The sequence below is a fragment of the Sceloporus undulatus genome, chromosome 3 (genome assembly GCF_019175285.1).
Source record: "Sceloporus undulatus isolate JIND9_A2432 ecotype Alabama chromosome 3, SceUnd_v1.1, whole genome shotgun sequence".
Classification (NCBI taxonomy): domain Eukaryota; kingdom Metazoa; phylum Chordata; class Lepidosauria; order Squamata; family Phrynosomatidae; genus Sceloporus; species Sceloporus undulatus.
Genome location: NC_056524.1, coordinates 20,630,760 through 20,652,473, shown reverse-complemented (window position 1 = coordinate 20,652,473; position 21,714 = coordinate 20,630,760). Strand labels below are relative to the sequence as shown.

The 21,714-nt window shown below is 40.9% G+C and overlaps 1 protein-coding gene across 5 annotated transcripts in view; it reads right to left on the bottom strand.

The window, feature by feature from the left end:
• Window positions 1–21,714, bottom strand: part of CNTN5 (contactin 5) — a 932,298-nt gene that overhangs the window by 212,303 nt on the left and 698,281 nt on the right. For all 5 annotated transcript variants that reach the window (XM_042459705.1, XM_042459707.1, XM_042459709.1 and 2 more), the window contains one exon: window positions 14,956–15,159. In XM_042459705.1, the coding sequence (XP_042315639.1) occupies window positions 14,956–15,159 (204 nt within the window). The remainder of the gene's footprint in view (window positions 1–14,955; window positions 15,160–21,714) is intronic.

The window sequence follows — 21,714 nt, the reverse complement described above, 5'->3', positions numbered from 1 at the left end:
AGGTCTTGTACAACCAGATAAATCTTTCAACAGATAATTAGCAGACAGAGTAACAAAACACCTGCACTTTCCACTGACAGCAGTAGTCAGTTTGTGTTGAATCAATAGTCAAGCGTAGCTTTGATTTCTCTAAATTAGGTGAGCAATTGCTCAAGCAATCGCCCATACCTGGTTTCTTCCTCTGTAGGGGATGAGTTCAGAATTTTTTATTGTACATCCTTGAGCCCTAAGTACTGATTTACAAAACAATGATCAAATGCAGACATTGCTTTATCTATAAATAAGGCTCTCACACCTAGTTGCAGCCAGCCACATAGAACTGACACCATCAACTGCAATGGCCTGCCAGAAACTCTGTAAGTCTCCTTCTTTTTGCCATTTGCCTGGTAATGGGGGGGGGGGGGGAACGGGGAACAGTAGTGGAAAGTGTGGGATGGGGTTGTCAAGCATCTGTCAGGCATTAGACCTGGCTTCTGTAGGTTTCAATATGGGATGATGCAGAAGAAGATGGGGCAATTAAAATAAACTGTAATTAGCAAGAGAGTAATAGAACTGTAGTGTTGGATGATACCCAACACTACAACACCCAACAGCCCTGGTGGTGCAATGGTTAAATGCCTGTACTGCAGCCACTCACTCAAAACCATAAGGTTGCGAGTTCAATACTGGCCAGAGGGCTCAAGCTTAACTCAGGCTTGCATCCTTCCGAAGTCGCTAAAGTGGGGGCAATTAGCTTACAGCCGTAAAATGCTTAGAGACTGCTTAGTTCAGTATGAAGTGTTATATAAATGAAGCTGCTGCTATTGCTATCCCAACAGTAACCAAGTCCAATACATTTGCATTGCAGGGAATCTGCATGTGAGAGATAGCAATTTAACCTTTATTTTAAAAATAACGCGTGAAGGAAATTCCCATCACCATCCAAGCTAGTTTATTCTACTGTGGAACAGCTCCCACACTCATGAACATCTTCCTAATGTGTAGATAGAACCTCATTTCTTGCTATTTGCATCCTTTGGTTCATGCCATTTTCTCTGGAGTCACAGAAAACATGCTTAATTCTTCTTCTATGGCCCTTTTCACATGAGGGACTTACCACATAGTAATCATAGCCCAAACGTTGCCGAAACATTCCAGAAGCATAGAGGTGGGATTGTCTGTAGTGCATCTGAAACATCACTGAAGTGCTCTCGTTGTTCTTCCATCCACAAATTATTTGCGGAGAAGCCATTTTTATAATAACAGAATCTTCCGTTATTACAAAAATGGCTTTTCCATGAACAATTGGTAAGAGAAGAACAGCGGAATGCCTCAATTACATTTCAGAAGCTCAACGGATGATCCCACATTGGGCAAAGTTTGCGCTACGATTACCTCGGGGTAAGTCCCTCGTGTGATAGAGTTCTATGTGTCAGCCCTTCGGGTAATTTAAACTGGCTATGATATCACATCTTCATCTTCTGTGTTCAGACGAGCTCCCTTAAGTAGTTCACATAGGGCAGAGTTGGGAATCATATGGCCTTCTAGACGTGTTGATCTGCAATTCGCAGCATCCCTCACAATTGGTTATGCTGGCTTGGGCTATTGGGAGTTGCAGTCCAACCTTTTCTGGAAGGATGGGGAGTAACAGTACCATAAAATATAAACATTTGAAATAACCACACTTTGTTTTAATGAGACAACAAATGTTTTCAGCTCCTTAACTCCCCCCTTTCTTATCCTGAGAAAGTTGTCTGTAGTTTCTTTAATCAAAAACATTTTACTGCTTTCATTGGGTAACTGAGACCCACAACTTCATCCTAACAAACAGTGCTCTTTCTACTGCTTGTAAACACTTATTAAATAATTCTTCAGTATTTCTAAGGCAGTGTAAAAAGCAGTTAATGAAATGGTGCATGATCTATTATTTTCCCTGATGAAACTTTTTATCTCTTCAGATAGAATTTTAAATTGTTTTTGTAAGTCTGTGCAAAGTGAAATTGAATTGTATGGAATGACTGATTGTCAAGGACATCTGCACAAATGAGGTATTCATTTTATTCAGAATCCATTCAAGGATTTCTTGATGTTTTTATTTAATTTGCTTCCTATCAAGGAGATAAGTTTCCCTTTGAGGCAGAGCTCTGAGGAAATAAAAGATTAATATAAAGACAAGTGAATTCCTACACTCTTGCAGGATTTGACATAAAACTATAATATTATTCAGCTGCCTCCATGAAGATAAATATATAGACATGTTGTCTCAGAAGCCTTCTTGTCATAAGATGTCAAGTCCCAATGGTATTACCTACAATTGAGAATTTTAAATAGTAACCCAGGAAATTTCAAATTCACAGGAAGGATTATTGTAATTGGATTGTTCTGAATTTAGTTCTTTTCATCTATGAGCATCTCCCCCTCCAATAAACAGCACAACCACATGTGTTCAAGTGATCTTCTCTCCTTAGTTTTTGTTATCAGTGCCAGTCAAGGGTATATAAAAACAGCCTGACTAATTTCTTCTGTCTTTGATTATTATTATTATTATTATTTTCCAAACATGCTGTGAATTCATTCTTTCTCAACAAATGTCAGCAGAATAGAAAGGAGACCAAGTCTCTTGGCAGATGGACATCTTCCCTCCTTTAGTGTTGGACTCTTGTTTGGTTCATCCTCAATTCTCCTTGGTTATCTTTTTCTTAGCCCCTCACTTCTTCAACATTTCCCTAAGCCGTTAGCTTCCTTCCATCTGTTGCAGATGGGTCTACAGTTTTGGGTCTACAGATCCTGGATGATAATTGACCACTGATTATGCTGTTTTAAGATAATGGGACTTGCAATCTAGCAACATCTGGGAAGTAAAAGCTAGGAAAAGCTAATAATGTCTGGTGCCCTGTTAGTGACTAGCACAAGTGTAAATTCCCCTAATGAAACAGATGGACCATTTTGTTAAATGCAGAAATTCATATTCAGTTGAAGTTTCAAAAGACAGTTGTATGTGCAGTATCATAGTAAATTTACAGCGCTTGATAAATAAAAGTTAATAATAATAATAATAATAATAATAATAATAATAATAATAATATGTTGCAGTTGACTTTGTCTAACCCCTATCAGCATTGGTTTGGCCCAGTGCATGTGGAAGGAAGGCTTTGTGCTTGCTGGTTGAGTTTATTTGGAGAAAGAGAGTTGGAGCTGGAGAGGATTTGCAATTGCTAGGGCTAAGGAGTAGGCCCTTTTCACCTGAAATATTTTTTCAGTTACATATCTAAGAATGTAAAGAGTGAAAAGAAAACCCCAAAGACTTTAAGATCACCGTAAGTCAGAAACAACTTGAAGGCACACAACACTTTAGGAGTGAAATCTTGATAGTGTAATGTCTATATTCCATTTGCTTCTATTTTGTATTTTTATTTAGAGCTTTAAGATTGCACCAAATTTTGCTGAAATATTGAGCAGTGCAGGCAGAAAAGACCTGTAATCAAGTCCTGCATTGACACTTCCTTGGATGCATGGAACTTTGCAGACGGTGCATATGTGCCAAATTTTAATATATAATTTCTTATAATATTGTTAAAATGTTTATACAGGTTGAGTCTCCCTTATCCAAAATGCTTAGGACAGATGTGTTCTTGATTCTGGATGATTGTGGGGGGTAATCTGAAATATTTGCATATACATTATAGGACATCTTGAAGATGGGATTTAAGTCTAAACTTGAAATTTATTTAAGTTTCATATATATCTTATACACATAGCCTGAAGATAATTTTAATATTTTATTTTAATTTAAATATTTCAAATAATTTTGTGCATGAAACAACATTTGTATACACTGAAACATCAGAAGACAAAAGTGTCACTATCTCAGCTATTCTTGTGGATAATTTCTGATTTTGGAATATTTCAGTTTTCAAAATTCCAGATAAGGGAGACTCAACCTGTACTGAAATATAAAGAGCATTTGTGTTTGCAATATTAAATTATAGATGACCACACAGAACCCAGAAAGAGGTGCATTTGCACATACAGATGCACATCATGCCTTGACTCCTGGACTGACATGAGCATATTGTAACCACAAATTTGTGTTCTTTTCACCTTCCTTGTGCAGTGTTGCAACAAACTAATTCACAATTACCACATAATTCCAGAGTGTAAATTTACAATCCTTGATGAGGGATCTCAGTCATAGTTTTCTTCACTATCCCCTCTCCTCTTCCTTTTTAAAATCTTCAGTTTAAAAGGAATATTTTATTCTTTCTGGATGTACTCCCTTTACATAATGAATAAATATGTTCAGACTGTTCCTTGGTCATTATTTCAGTCTTTCCTTCAGTCCCCAGCTTTCCATGCCTTTTTTCTGTATTTAAAATTTGTATGGTATCACAGCAGCATAACCAATGGCTAATGAAGCCTCACAAACTGACAGGTTATCAGCCAAATTACCAAGAGCAAAGTGCTAAGGTTGCAGTTTCTTAGTTTTCCATGTTTTAAGGGGAAATATAATTCATATCTCTCTGTCATCCACACAGAAGCCCTGGATCCAGTATGATAATATAGATCATTAATGTAACATGGGGAAAAGTACATGGTGTGAGTTCATAAAAAGACATGCCTACCCCAAGTTTCGAAGCTAGTAAGACAAACAAAACCATTCAAGTGCGTATAACAAATCCAGGTAAACTATCACACTGTTCCTGATGAACAAGTTCTGTTCCACAAGCAAAGTTTTAGACAGACACCTCTCATTTTATGTGCATTGTCAACAGAATTTCATTTTAACATAGAAACCTCTTATAAATAAAATAAATAAATCGTTTATTTCTAGCCCGCCTTTCCATGAGATCAAGGCAGGTTACAACATCATAGAGCAACAAATGATAAATATTTATTTCTAGCCCTCCCTTTGCCACGCCCTCCCTTTGCCACCGGACTGCTGCTGTGAGCTGCATTTGCTGCCGGGTGGTCCTCCCGGGTTGTAGAGAGGTGCGCAACTGCGCACCGGCCCGGGAGCCGCCCACGGACTGTGAACCGGACTTGTACATCTCCAGCGTCTTTGCAGCGGCTTGTTTGGTGAGTGGACTGGGAACACCTGGGGGAAGGCGGAGAGAGGGGCGTGTCGGAGCAGCGGCACGTATAAAGCCAGGCTGCCTGGTCTCCTCCTTCGCCACGCCCTCTCTTTGCCACCGGACTGCTGCTGTGAGCTGCATTTGCTGCCGGGCGGTCCTCCCGGGTTGTAGAGAGGCGCGCAACTGCGCACCGGCCCGGGAGCCGCCCATGGACTGTGAACTGGACTTGTACATCTCCGCAGCTGCGCAGCTGCGCAGTTGCGTTAGTCGTGACTGCGCCAAGGCAGGGGAGAGGCACCCTTGCCAGCCATCGGCAGAGAATGACTGAGGTGTCTTCTCTCTGCCTCTGGTGCTCTCTTGTAGGGGGAGGAGGAGGTTATGGATGTGGGGAATGTTTTGGGTGGGGAGGCAGAGGGTAATCTCCCTGGCTCGGGCGGGGCTCCTATTGGAGTAGTGTGGGGCAGGGGGAGGTATAGCGGTAGGAGAGTGGATCAGCGTTCCAGGGGAAGGCGAGATCGATGCTTAATATCTATCTCCCCTACCCATCGCACTCCTAACCAAAAAGATCTGAGGGTCACTCCAACCATACCACAAACCCTGTCTCTGCTCCTGTGCAATGCCAGGTCCATCAAAAATAAGACCCACATTATCCACAGCTTGCTCGAGGACAACAACTGTGACCTGGCTTGCATTACAGAGACCTGGTTAGGGCCTGAAGGGGAAGCTGTGTGGGCTCAGGCCCTACCTGCTGGGTACTCAGTGAAGGGCCAGACCAGGTTAGGTGGGCAGGGGGGGTGTTGCCTTGGTGCATAAGAACACCTTGTCTCTGACCAGAAACCATGTCCGTCAAACCTCCTATATCGAGTGTATTTACTTGACCCTGAAGGCCAGAGACAGTCTAGGGATTCTGTTGGTCTATCAGCCACCCCGTGCGCTAACAGACTCCCTTAATGAGCTGACACAGTTGGTCTCGGAGCTGATGCTGGAGTCCCCCAGGCTTTTGGTCCTGGGAGACTTCAACATCTCCCTCGCGGCCAACTATATTCCACCCGGTGTGGCTCGGGAATTCATGGATACCATGACATCCATGGGCCTGTCACAACTGGTGCTGGGGCCTATGCATTCCGCGGGTAATACACTTGATATGGTCTTTTGTTCGGACATGGAAATTCCGTGGGCGGAAATATCTAATATTTCCCCCCTGTCATGGACAGATCATTTTCTGGTAGAGGCAAAAATCAAGGCATCTACCCAGATCCCTCCCAGGGGTGGCGAACCTATTCGAATGGTCCACCCTCGAAGGCTAATGGAACCCAGAAGGTTCCAGGAAGCCCTAGAGGGGTATATGGTTGGAAATGACGGCGATTCTGTTGATGCCCTGACTAACATCTGGGACACTGATCTCTCCAGGGCTATACACAGTATCGCTCCCAAGCGTCCTCTCAGGCCTGCTTCCAAAAAGAAGCCTTGGTACACGGAAGATCTCCGGGCAAGGAAGTGGGTGCTGCGACGGCTAGAGCGTGTCTGGCGGAAACACCAGCGCTTATCCGACAAGGCTCTCCTAGACTGTCTTTTTGATGACTATGGAGAGGCGATAGATGTGGCAAAGGAATCGTTCTTTGGCGCACGTATCGCGTCCATGGAGTCGCGTCCAGCAGAGTTGTTCAGGGTGGTGAGGGAACTAACTCAGATCCCTCCTGCCCCAAACCCGATCCTTGAACTAACTAAGGCCTGCTGTGACCAATTTAACAACTTCTTCACGGATAAAACCTCTCGGATAAGGGAAGGTCTCGATGCCAGCGTTAGAGCAGAAACCAGAATAGAAGTGTCCAGAGCCTCCGTGGTCTCGGTTACACTGGATCATTTTGATTCGGTGAGTACCGAGGATGTGGACAAGATCCTTAGAAGTGTTAGGAAGACAACCTGCTCCCTCGATCCCTGTCCCTCATGGCTAGCGGCTCAGGGGGGACCGGTAGTAATTCAAATGTTACACCGGATTATTAACACATCTCTGAGGGATGGGCAATTTCCATCGAGCTTAAAATTGGCCACAGTAAAACCTCTGCTCAAAAAGCCATCCCTTGACCCCCTGATGCATAACAATTATCGGCCAGTTTCGCTATTGCCATTTTTAGGGAAGGTGATTGAGAGGGCGGTTGCAATCCAGCTTCAATCGATCTTGGATGAAACGGATTATCTAGACCCATTTCAAACCAGCTTTCGGGCGGGTTATGGGGTTGAGACTGCTATGGTCGCCTTGGTCGATGATCTCCGTCTGGGCATGGACAGGGGGAGCGTGTCCCTGTTAGTGCTCTTAGACACCTCAGCGGCTTTCGATACCATTGACCATGGTATCCTTCTGGAGCGCCTGGCAGAGTTGGGAATCGGGGGCACTGCGCTCCAGTGGTTCCGATCCTAACTCTCTGGGAGGTTCCAGATGGTGCAGCTGGGGGACGTGTGCTCCGACAGGAGGGCCCTTACATCTGAGGTCCCTCAAGCAGCCATTCTGTCTCCCATGCTTTTCAACATTTACATGAAACCACTGGGAGAGATCATCCGGAGACATGGGGCGCGGGGTTATCAGTACGCTGATGACACCCAAATAGTCTTCTCTATGTCTCCGACTAATGCATTGACCAGGGATGGCATCTCTCCTCTCGTGGCCTGTCTGGAGTCGGTAATGGGCTCGATGAGGGAAAACAGACTCAGCTTGAATCCAGAGAAAACGGAAGTACTCGTGATAGGTTCCCCCGGTCCGGGAATGGCGGTGGTTCCACCTGTCCTAAACGGGATCACGCTTCCTGTGAAGGACTCGATACGCAGTTTGGGGGTGCTCCTTGACTCGTCGCTTCACCTTACATCTCAGGTGAGTGCGACGGTCAGGAGCACCTGTTATCAGCTTCGGCTGATACGCCAACTGCGTCTCTACCTGGGCCGGACTGACCTAGAAACGGTGGTACATGCTCTGGTAACCTCTCGCTTGGACTTCTGCAATGCGCTCTACATGGGGCAACCCTTGTACCATACCCGGAAGCTACAGTTAGTACAGAACATGGCAGCAAGGCTGGTTACTAATACACCTAGAACCAGCCATATAACACCAGTCTTAAAAGACCTCCATTGGCTGCCTATTCCTTCCGGGTGCAATACAAGGTGTTGGTTGTTACCTATAAAGCCCTAAATGGCTTGGGCCCAGGGTACTTAGAGGACTGCCTCTCCCCGTACAATCCGCCCCGCACACTCAGATCAACTGGGCAGCAATTGTTAAGGGTTCCAGAGGCCAGATTAGTTGCCACCACTAAGAGGGCCTTCTCCATCTCAGCCCCCAGCCTCTGGAACGTGCTGCCCTTTGAGCTCCGCTCAGCCGCCTCCCTTACCCAGTTTAGGAAGGGGTTAAAACATTCTTGTTCGAGCAAGCTTACCCCTGACTCCCTGACCCCTAAAGTATTCTCTCCTCGCCCCCTTCGTCAGCATGTCAAGCTGGCACAAATTGTGGTGCTTATTGTTTTATTGTAAAAGGTTTTTAATGCTATGTTTTGATGTTTTTATATTGCTGTATTGTTGTACGTATGTTGGAAACCGCCTTGGTCTTATAAAGGCGGTATATAAATAAACTTTTACTTACTTACTTACTTACAATATAAAACAAAATCAGAGATTAAAACAAGGAATTAAAAACACAGATTAAAAACCATACAAAAACTAGCCAAAGTGCAGGTGCAAAAGGAGGGGGGGGAGAAAAAGCAATTACAACTGGGGGAAAGCTTGTTCGAAGAGAAAGGTTTTGAGTCTCTTCCTGAATTGGTCGAGGGAGGGGGTTGAGCGGAGCTCTTCGGGAAGTGAATTCCATAACTGCGGGGCTGAGATAGAAAACGCCCTCTGTGCAGTTGTAGAGCGTTTCGAGGGTGGAACCCTCAGAAATTGCTTCCCGGTTGACCTGAGTGTGCGGGGCGGACTATATGGGGAAAGGCGGTCCTCCAAGTACCCTGGGCCCAAGCCATTTATGTCCTTCTTCAACTTGCATCAGCATGAGCAATGATGCTAAAACCATCCTGGACAGACATATAAGCTTTGATCCAGACAAACTGGAAGTTGTCTTAGCTTTACAGAAACTGCAGCAAAGAGTGGAGGAGTTCTAATTTGATTTGGTGTCCTTATTTCCAATAGCGGGAAAATCAACCTAATCAGAAAGACAATCTACTGTTATCATTAACTTTCCCTCCAGGGAATGTTTTAACTGCTAATATAATTTTAGATAAACACTGCTTTTCTTTTGAGTCAAACTATACAAAATGATGGACAGCTCTACCCTTCATAAAATAGACACAGGAACACAAGAAGCTGCTTTACACTAGAATGAGATCAATGGCCTGGTTGTGTTGACTTCAACTATCAAGAACTCTCCACTGTTTCAATTTTCCCAGCTGTAGTTGGAGACATCAGGAATTATATCCGAAACCTTTTGAATTCAAGCCACATGTTCTGTTAGTACATTATAGACATTCCCAGAAACAATTTAATTCTGGTTCGTTACAGAAAAATTAGTGAAGATTTGGAAGGCAAGATATCATTTATAATTTGTATGTGTGTGTATAAAGAGTACAAAGAGCGCTGTGGCCTTTAGCTATGAAGGTCAAACTAGATCATCATTGTTGAAATGGGGACAATTTCCCCTCTGTCTCTGTAGTTCATTTGCTTGAATAAAAACCACTCACTCCTGAAGTTATTTGGGTAGGAAATTAAATACACATAGTTTTTCTGTTTGGTTTTTTTCCTAAGGGGGACAGTTTGTGGGAAGGTTTCATTGGAAAAATGGTGGGTGGTGGTGGTGGTGAAGTCTCTCCATAATCCTGATTTCAGTCTCCTAATATTAAAAGGTATGGACAAAATCAAATATATTATATAATCTACTTTGGCCTTAAACTATGGGTTTTTTTTTTTCTGTAAGGAAAAGGAAGAATATTCCCTGAACATTCCATATATTGTATTGCAACAAACTTGAGTCTACCATCTTCAATAGTAGGATTATAGACTCGTAGAAATTATTTCAGAGTCATTTAGTCCAAGCCCCTGCCAATGCAGGAAATCCATCACTAAAGCATTCTTGACAGATGGCCACTCAACCTCTCCTTAAAAAAACTCTTACAAATGAAAGCCCAACAACCTCCAAGTCGTCCATTCCACTGTCAAACAGTTCTTACCACCAAGAAGTCCTTCATGATAGTTAATTTGGAATCATCTTCCTTCCAGTTGAATCTGAGTCCTGCCATCTGGAGCAGCAGTAAACAAGATTCCTTCATCTCATTTCTATGTGACACCTCATGGACACTCACCATATTCTGACACACTCTATGACAAATGTCTTTCCTAGTACATGTTTGTATGTTTCCTTCTCACTTATTTATTTATTTGCCATCCTGTCTTTCTCCTGGTACTGGAACTTAATGTGGCTCACAATATGATTGAAAAGGTTATGGGCAGAGTCCTATCTTACATATGTGTAAGGAATGTATGTCCAATGTGGAACATTTGCATTCATCTTAAGTTGCAGAAGTGGAGCTGCACATTTTGCACATTTTATTGTGCAATACTACCATGCTATAGAAGGATTACACAGCACAATAAATATCTAACTACACTATCCTAGTGTAATATAACAGCCTACAATTTAGATGTAAGCTATTACTATGTGAAGATTCTTATATCTTGAGAAGATGCCATGACCTCTCCATAGACCATCTATAAACCAGAAACCTTCCATTTGAAGAATAAAGTGAAATGCCAGTTGCCTGACATTTCACTTTGTTCTTCGAAAGGAAGGATTCTGGTTTGCAGATGGTCTATAGATAAAGTCATGGGACATCTTCTCATGCTATAAAAACATTCTCATTGTATATGTGTATGAAAATATACGTTCTTTCAGAAATCATTCTCACTGTCTTAAAAAGGAAAGTGGGAGTTTGAGCCCATCAATAGCAGGCAACTCTAGAACTGCAGAAAAGTCAAGCCTGGTAAAATTTGGATGGTACAAAATAAAAATGAACTACTAAGGCATAAAGAACAATAAGGACCTACTTCTTGTACAGGATTCATGCTGTGCAAACATGAAAACCTTCCTGTCAGTAGTAATGAACAAGGATCAAGTTAATTCCAGGCTAAGCTCTGAATGAACATATACTGTATCAAATCAAATCATCTTTTCAAAGCCTGGACTTTGTAATGTTCTCACAGTGTTCAAATATTTATAAGCTACAGCAAGTATCTTACTGTGTTTGCATGTTTTATGGCTTTGTCTAATTCCTTTTCTTAAGAGTTTGAGTGTGTCGGTGCACATGCATGCAAAGGATGCTCAACGGAGCTTCTGGAAACAGAACAACAACTGAAAATAATCCTATATCCCAATCCTAAATACACGTCCTTGAAATTAATTCCAAAATGAGTGCAATTTAGAAAGAGAATTATTCCAACCATCACACATCTACACATGCTAAATTTAAAATAAGCACCTGCTTGGCACACATACAGGTTTATTCCACGTCAAGCGATTTTGTCTATATAGGACAAAATTCTCCACACTGAGAGAGATCAATCCTCCAGTATCTCAGGCAGAAAGGTCTTTGCTATAGACAGGTCCAACATTTTTAATAAGATGTTCAAGGTTTTCCTAGAATATGATGTTGAAAGTTTTCATGGCCGGCATCCATAGTTTTTTGTGGGTTTTTTGGGCTATGTGACTATGTTCTAGAAGAGTTTATTCCTGATGTTTCACCAGCATCTGTGGATGGCATCTTTAGAGAATGCTGGCATGGAAGTGAGTGGGATACACACACACACACACACACACACACACACACACACACACACGTAGAGTCACACAGCCAGGCATAAACTCTTCTAGAACATGGCCACATAGCCCAAAGAAATCCACAAAAACTATCTGCCCAGAATCTTTGGTTTTCCCTGATAACCCCTTGACCTCAGTTCAATCCATCATAACCCAGGGGTGACTTGTGGATCTGTTGCTGTGGTGGCAGCAAATCCACCCCACCATACCTGATGTGGGTTGTATGTTAGTGTAATCCAATATCCTTAACACGATGCCCTGCTGTGTGACACAGAAAATGTGTTACAAATGGAGTGGCTACTATGTGGAATTCACTGTCATATCCCTAGCAGCCAAAAGTCCTGTTGTGAAAAAATACCAGAATAGTAATGTCTAGCTATTGGTTTTGATGTTATATAGGGATTCATAGAATTCTTGCAAATTTTCTCACCTTTGGGGATAACATTTGTTTTTATATCTTATTTAAAATGGTCAACAGATATAAGATTTTTTTACTCATCAACAATAACAAAAGAGATACAATTGGCCCACCCCTTCTACAGGCTTGCCTTTCGCAGACTTGAGCTCATGCAGAAGGCAAGTCCCAATAGAAACAATGGGGCATACGCCTGTGATGCGCGCACCACAACACACCATGGGAGTGCGCCTCATTATCCTTAATGGGATTTGAGCTTATGCTCAATTCTCCTCACACGGGTGTGTGTGTCTGGAATGGATCCCTTGCATAAGGAGCGGGGCCGACTGTACTTCCTTTTCATTAGTAAGAGTAGCTATATTGTGCAAAACAAAATGTATTTTCCACAAATTCCAGTGTACATTTCAGAAGACACTCCAATGCATTTTGTGCAAAGGAAATGTATTTTGCACAAAATCTTCATAAAATTTCTGCATCAACTCTTCTTGAAATGTGAGAAATTCATGTAAAAGGACCAACTAGGCAAAAAGATGTATCAGACACCTTGCGATGATGAAAGAAGTCTAATTTCAAGGACAGGTTATTGTAATCTTGTGTATGTGGCTTATAATTGTTTGCAATATGCAGTGGCAACCTGTCTTCTGAAGTTAGTGAATTGATTGATAGCAGTTTTTATGAAGGCTTCCAAGCAGAAGGTGCTGGTTTTCATGCAGGAACATAAAAATTGGTGCAATGTGATCTAGTCGTGATCTAGACAAAATTAACTGCTTTTAAATTCCACTCTTAAAAGTGTTTTTGAACTCCTTGGAAAATGCATATATGGATCAATCATTCGGTAGTCTGCCAAATAATAAATTTTGTAGCTGAAATCTGAGTAGTCTTTCTTTTGTCTTTCTTGAAGAAAATCACTATATTTTAGGATGCAGCAGCACTGCTGTTAACAAAACTGATCTACTTATTTTATGCATCAGGATCATATTCCACCTTTGTATTATAAAGTACTGACAAGGGAGGTCAACAAAATAAAAATAAATCTGTTGAACAAAAGGGACACTACTGCAGATAAAGAAAACATTAGGGCCAACATGGAGCCAGTAAACAGCCTCAATTGTGTAGGAGGAGCTTTATGTTCTGCCCACATGATATACTGGGGCTGTGGTCAACTTCATTGGCCTCCAATCAATTTCTGGACCAAATTAAAGAACTGGTGATGACCAGAGCTTTTTAAATAATGTTACCCATTGAATTTTCAAAAATTAATTTCTCACCACCAACACTAATAACTGAAGTAATTTAATTGGTGAAATTGCCATTGACTGACTTGTTATTTAAACTGTTACTTTTGAAGAAGATTCAAGGATTTACAGAGAAGAGCACTGCAGTTTTTGTTGTTGACTGAACAGTCCTATTGTGTTACTAGTACCTTTATAGCAGGACATTTTCTACTGTACTTTCCAGTCTTCTTCAATTCCCCCCAATTTCAGGTATTCTTTTGCTGGATCTACTGTCTAACAACAGTGCCATGTCATGCATTTCCCCTGAATGTAATCCTTCTCCTTAGGCTCCCTGTCTTACTGAATATTGCAGGAGAAAGGACATCAGTTTCAACAAATTCTAAAGTTCTAAAACTAATTAACTCATTAAAAATGAGATTACCTTCAGCATGAATCAGGAAATCTAGAAAAATTGAACTAGTTAACTTAAGAAGTTAATTGACTCATTATTCCCCTGCTCTCAGGTTGTCCTTTAAAGCTCTGAACAGAGAGTATCTAAAAGAACATGGCCTCCAGTATGTACCTGACTGTCCTCTTAAATCATCTTTAGAGACTTTTCTGCAGGTGTAACTGCAGAATAAAATTCAGTGGGTGGCTATGGGAGGACAGAGGGCTATCCCAGTTATGGCATCCCTTTATCAAGGGATGCAAATCTTTTCTTATCTCATTATTATCCTGGACAACTATTTTTCTTATTTCATTTCTGTATGCAAGAATGCAAACCCTAAACAGTTTTTTCCCCAGCAGGTGAGAGTACTATAATTTCTATGTACTGTCTGTTTTCCCCCCACATTTTAAGACTTTTCTGTTACAATTTTGGAAAAGTTCTTGTTTCCAAAACTGAGGATTTGCACAAAAATGTTATGTATAAAAATCCATGTATATATATTTGCACATAATTGATTTATTTTGGCAAAAGAAAGAAAGAAAGGAAAAATGAAAACAATAAGGACAAAATGTGTTGTTAAAAATATCACAGTGGTTGACAATATTACTGATTCAATATCAAGGCACAGTTTTATCTTTTCGGTGTCAGTTGGAGGCATTTCTTTTCTGTTTTGCATTGTAGAGCCGATGTCTTTCACTTTATAGAAAATGTTTTTGGCATCTGTAAAAACTGAAATGGCTTATTCTATTCCAAAATTAACATAATAGGCTCATACATTTACGTTCCTTTTGAGGTCCCTATACCATGTTGGTACATTCTGGACCAACTGGAGTTTCTGGAGACTCATCAGAGGCCATCCCACTTTGGACATGTTGCAGTAGGCCATGATGTAACCAGAACCTCTATCACTGTTTCACTGTATAGCCATCCCTCTGTTCAAATATTCCTCAGTATATTTCAACAAGGATACAAAGCTTGCTTACCATCAGTTCGGAGTGTCAGTGGTGTGGGAGGGCTGAGGACTCTGGCATTGGTTACTGTGTTCTTCACCAGGCAGATATAGCTCCCTACATCCGATGGCTGTACTTTGGATATGTAGAGATTGCCTGTTTCCTGAGAAATGAAGCGCCGGCTGTCTTCTGCCACAAAGGAGGGGAACTCATTAAACACCCAGCTATAGATAATCTCTGAAAAATAAAAAGTGCAGTGGATTTTCAAAAGGTGATTGTAAACCAACTGACATTGCTAATTCAAAAAAAATGAAAGTGGGCCAAAACCATTTTTTTTTTTTACAGGAGGGTAGATTTTACCTGAACGTTAGAAGAAACATCTCTTTCCCTGAATGTCTTCAAAAAAGAGTCTGGACAGGTATCTGTTGGGAATGCTCTAGCTGGAGTTACTTTATTGAGTGTGTATATTGAGGGGGGGGGGGGGGTTGGACTCAATGGCCCAACTATGATTCTTTTAGAAATCTAAGTCATCTATCAAAACTTTGCTGGGGCAAGCTGCATGTCTATTAGTGTAGAGGTAAACAACTTTTATGCCCCAGTAACTTGGACTACCAAAAAATAAAACAAAAAAGCAAAGTCGTTGGAACTCCACTCCTGGTTTTCAAAAATTAGTTTTAAATTTATATATATATAGGGAGGCCTCGAAACCAACTGATAAAAGTTCAGTCTGGGGTTTCTCGACATGTTAAGAGTCACAAAAACATCTTGGTGGACCTCAGTTTACTACCCCAATCTTAAGTCTATTACAGAGATATTGCTCCAATAAAGCCACAAAGCACCCGGTAACATATTCAGAAAGAGAGAGTAATTTCCAGTGCTTGTCTTACAAAGTGTGACCTCAAAACATGAAGAAATGAAATGGCAAAGTGGACTGGAAATCACTTCTGGTTTCAATTTGTCTTGTTTTGTTTTTAAAATTGCAACCCAATGTAGCCTGTAGAAGGTGCAGGAAAGTGAAATGGCTCTCCACCATTCTTAGCTGAGCACATTATTTCATAGGACCAAGAACATCTTCTATGGATAACTTGAAAAACTTTTTAGTGAACTATCAGGAACTTAAAAAAAAAATCTCATGCAGATATGAAGCTTCCTTTCAATTAATGATAGTATTGATCGACCTATTTAAGCTATCTGTTTGCTAGAATTGTTAACAGTAGCTATCAAAGATTGCAAGCAATGGTTTTACTCATCCTAGATACCTGAAATACTTTACCCAGGGTACTTTTAGCCAGATAAGTCAAGGACTGAACCTGGGACCATCTAAATACAAAACATGCACACGATCTCTGTTCTGTGGTCTTTTCCATGGCTCCCTTAAAGCTCATATATATAAGTACAAAGTATTAATCCTTGTTTAGTATATTTTAAGTGCTCACATCATTTTGCTTCCATTATCCTGTTAATCCTTTCTAAAGGTTCATCCCCAAAAGGCAGGGGGAGGATTTGGGTGTATCTGTCCTATCTAATTGTTTTAAAGGCCCAGCCTACCTAATTATTCTTATACCAGGATCTTAGTATTTAAGAGTGACCTCTTGCAGATGATCCTTTAGAAAGGAGAAATGAGTAAATACAGTGGGCCCTTCTTTTATGCAAGGGATCCATTCCGGATCCTCCCCCCACGTAAAAGAAAAAAAACATGTAAGCTCAAGCCACACTAGAAGTAATGGGGCATGTGCCCACCATGCAGTGCTGTGCGGCACCACACATGCACCACGGATGCACCATGGTTACTTCTTCCGGGGGCGAGAGCCTTTTTTCCAGTGCAGCTTCCAGTATATGCTGGAAGCCGCGTATGACGTGGGTTCACTGTATCTCACCAAACAAAAAGGCCAATGAGGAAAGAGATGCAAATGTTTTGATGAATATTTAGACAGAGCTTTATGAAGAATAAATTCAAAAACATACTGAAGCCATCCATATCTGAGCACCCACTACTGCTTCAGCATGTTGTAAATAAGAGCAATTGGTGAAATTTACAAACTGCAATAGGAAACTCTATGGCTAGGAACCTATGTGCCTGTCTTAGCATGAAATTCAACTGCAATCTGTTAACTGACAACTACAAAATCCCTAGTATCCCTTCTTCTGGTTCTTTTGGCTTTAAAATAGACTTGGACTGCACACAGCTCTTGAAACAGATGATCCCTTCACATGACAGCCATCTGATAGAGCCTCAGACACATGGCTTCTCTAATATTTAACCTTTGACTTTGTTACATTCTCAGTGGCTAACATTTTATTTGTGTTAAATTAACAGGAATCAATAACAATATATATATATTTTAAAAAATAGTGTACTCCATCTGTTAAAATAGGTAATATTTTGTCTTCTAAGAAACGCTAAGACATATTTGTCTTTTGACAGATGACATCCACAGAAGGAATATCAGGAAGAAAGGCAAGATTTTACGTGCCATTTCTCCTATATTTTCCATGTGCTCATTCTACATGATTTCCAATAATTGGAGAAGCATTTTCATCTTCACAAGTTATTATTTTAATACTTTTTGGTTCAGTAACACTAACAAATAAAAATAAAACTCACAAAAGTTCTAAATGCCTTTCACAAATTACAAATCTGTACTCGTAGTAGTAGTAGTCGTAGTGTGCCTTCAAATAATTTCTGACTTAGGGCGACATTAAGGAGAACCTATCATAGAATTTTATTGTCTAGATTGGTTCCGACGGGTTTTACTTTTGCCTTCCTCTGAGGCTGAAAGAGTATGACTTGATCAAGGTCACCCAGTGAGTTTCCATGGCTGAATGGTGATTCTAACCCTTATCTCCCAGTGTGCTACTCCAGCAATCAGACCATTACATCATGCTTGCTCTGCTTATATACAAATACATTGATTGTTTTACCATGAATTCAACACATAGCAACCACATTGCAATATTAATGGTGCTATTCTGTGCATATCTATATCATTGGGTTTGGTAGGGTTTTCTCCTAGACAGAATTGCATAAAATCTGGTTGCATGCAATAGGAATATTCCTCTTTTTTAAAAAAATATTTTACAAAAGGTAAAACATCACCATTCTACTTTAAAAACATGAGCTAAAATACAGATTTCCAAAACTGGGGTCTCATTCAAAACTCCAAACCAAAATCTCCTGTGGTGCTGTGGTGGAACATGAGCATGAGACTTGGAGTTAACATATTCTCGACAAGAGGTAACCACTTTTCCTTGAACTGGGTGCAGTTCCTTGCCTCAGAGGTTCTCCTGGCATCATCTGCAAGCTTCTCCATTGACCATCCTTCTCAGAACTTCGTCCACCATTGATCCATGGACAGATGACCTGTTTTCCAGTTTCTGGCAAGGATTAATCTAGCTATAGAAACTGAAAAGCATATAATATCTTTATGATGGAGATATTTATTTTTTAATTGAAATATTGACAAGAGAAGCAATTCCGGGGTCGGTTGAACCTTTTGCTTAGTGATATCTGACATCAATTGAACAATCTGTGTCCAGAATTGTTGGACAATTGGGCACTCCAACCACATGTGTAGGTATGTACCTCTTGCCCCACAACCCACAACAGGAATATCCCTCTTAACAAAGGAGATACAGATAGCCAAACACAGGTAGAAGTACTATACAGAGGAGAGCCAGCATAGTGTAGTGTTTGAGCACTGGACTATGATTGTGGAGATCAAAATTCAAATCCTGCTTTGGCCATGTAAACCCACCTTGGGTGAGTCACATTCTTTCAGCTTCAGAGAGTGGCAGTGGCAAACTCCCTCTGAAGAAACATGCCAAGAAAATCCTATAAAATAATTTGAAGGCACATAACAACAAACTACGCAGGGTTTAGAAGCATGTTTAATAAGCATATAGGGAGGGGTGGTATGGTGGTCTCATAATCTCTGGTACTGTTTCTGTTAAGTTCCTATACATGGAGAGTAATTTTCTTAACTGGGAAGATTTCTGTTTCTGTTTCCATAAATGTGATCCACGTGTTTTGCAGCCTTGTAAAATTACGTGTCCAAACTATATAGAGAGCCTCTAGAGATGCAGAAGGCTCTCCTCATCAGATCTGTCATCCTTCACAATTAGGAAGTTGATGAAAATCAAAATTGAGGAGCCAAAGGTGTTCCCACTTTTCATTAGTTTATTCAACACACTTTTAAATGTCTGCATAGGTCTATAGAGATCAAATATCAGAGTCTTTAAACATAACATGCACAGTCTACCACAAGACATCATCACTCTGGAGAATTTACATATCTGGTTACTCAGAAGGAGACTATATGTGCTCTAGCCCATAAGAATAACCAATGAAACAGAAGAATATGGGTCAGCTACCTATTATACAGGTTAAATCAGCATAGGTTAACCAACTAATCCTCTTATAAGCAAAAGCATTCCAATTCTGAACATTTAAGACCATTTGTATTCACTACGGTTTGGTCCCCTTTGCCTTTGCTTGACAGTCAAATATCAGATGTTAATCACAATATCAAAATCCATTTAAAAAAAATCAAGAAAATGCCAAACACACACTTTTCTCTCCTTTCAATTTCCTAATACATATACAAGAAAATCAACTGAGGAAGAGAGATGGATGCTGCTGCTTCAACAATTGAAAGAGTCCTCCTTCTAGCAGAGCTGACTTAGCAAGCATAGCTCCATCTCAATTTTTTATATTCTCTGCTCTTCACTTCCATTATTTCATCCTCATTTTCTCCCATTTCTCCCTCCTCCCCTCTGCTCTTCTACACTGCTGAACTTTTGACACCCAACATTAGCTCTGAGGCAGCCTGGATCTGCTGTCGGTTCTCTGACAATCTTGTCAGGGCTGGCTCTAAATGCAGAAATGTCAAGGTTAGCTCAGTAATAGAAAGTCATTGCTGCAGCTCCAAGACACAAAATGCTTAGCCGGTACAGTGAGTTCTGGGCTTTCAAGCTACTAATTGTCTGAGCTACTGTTTTCAGCCTGAGCAGCAGTATGAAGGCAGTAATCACAATTTGGTCTGATGATGCATTTATTTCTAATGTGTTAAAAATACCTTATTGTCAAGTGAGTGTTAGAAATTTGAGGGGAATTAAGGTCACAAGGAATGGAAGCCTCTCTCTAATTTTTCAAACTTCCATTTTTTCCTTGGACCATTCAACTTTCTTTTGTCTTAATGAAAAGTGTAAAATTAGGGTGCTAAAAGGTCTGAAAACCAAACACTATTAGGGTGCTGGGTCTGGTTAGCCTTGAGAAGAGAATGAGAAAACATGTGCCAGCCATGTTCAGATATCACATGTGACATGGCTATCCCATGGAGCAAACTTGTTCTCGTATGCTCTGGAAGTCAGGCCCAAGACCAACGCATTCAAATTACAAGAAAGGAGATTCAGACTGAACATTAGGAAGAACATTCAGATGTAGGGGAACAGACTCCTTGGAAGGTGGTGGCCTCATCTTCATTGTGGCTTTCCAGAAAGAGGTTGGAAGGTCACCTCCAAGGATACTTAGCTTTGGACTCCAGTATTGTGAGGACATTGGACCAGATGGTCCTTAGGACTCTATCGTTTTATGTTTTCATGATAGCTAGGAATCCTTATAGGAGTCACTTCTTTGATACTGCATGCTTCTGTGATATCTCTCTGTACACTCTGAAAGCACATGATATATTGACATTCTTGAAGGTAAGCAGAACTAAATCTTGTCGGACTTCAATGAGACAACAGCTCAGAATGTCATGTAAAGTGCTTTTATCTACATAACAGAAGAAACAGGGGTGAAGAAAGAGAAGAAAATGTCACACACTTTTTTTGCTGTGCTTTGCTAGGAAATACCTAGCAAAGGATTTTCACTCATTTCTTTAATAGAGGTGTGGGAATTGTGCTGCCCTCCAGATATTTCTGTACAGTAACTCCCAGCAGCCCTTGCCAATGCACTCACCAGGAAAGCTAGGAGTTGCAATGTCCAACAATATTGGTAAGGCTGCATGATTCCCACTCCTGCTTCAGGATAAAGAGAAAATAATGGTCTTTAAAGATGGTAATGCAGGCCTTTCAAGCAGACAAACAAAAATACCATGCACAGCAATGTGTGGACACATCATATAAATACATAATGCTCTACTTACAGCCAAGAGACCTAAATTACAGGAGGAGCTCATTTATGAATTTCTTGAGCAGAAAAGGGGGGGGGGGAGAGAGAAGAGATAAAAGGATAGATAAGGATAAAATCTTACTTCTTTATGCTTCACTGAACCCAGTGGGTCTGAGGAAATTATAGGATTGGACCCTCAATAAAGAAACTTTTTCTTTCAAAGTGGTCTACCAACCTGACCTTCTCTCCTGATACTCATTTGGACTATACCAGATTTGCCTAGTTTACAAACCACTTACTGCCTTACATAGCACTGCAGTTTCTCTTTGTTTCCTGCATCTATATTCTTTTCTTTAAAAAAAATGTCTTGTTGGTCTTTACTCCCACTGTAGTCATTTGTTTAGCCATCCCATTACTTAACTTCACTTTCCTTTGTAGCTGGATTAAATCAAGCCTCATCTCTTAGACTAGGAGGCTTTGCCAACTGCCCCTAAGGGTCAGCCTTCAGCTGCCTTCAGCTGTGCCGGATCGGGGCTGCAGCAACCGCATGCTGCAGCCCCAATCTGGCCTTTCCAGGAAGTGAAAAGGGGCTGCAAAAAGGGGCCACAAAAAGCTGTTCCTTCTGGCACCCTGGAAAGGGCTTGATAACCATGGTGCTGAGGCTTTAAGGTGCTCTTTTG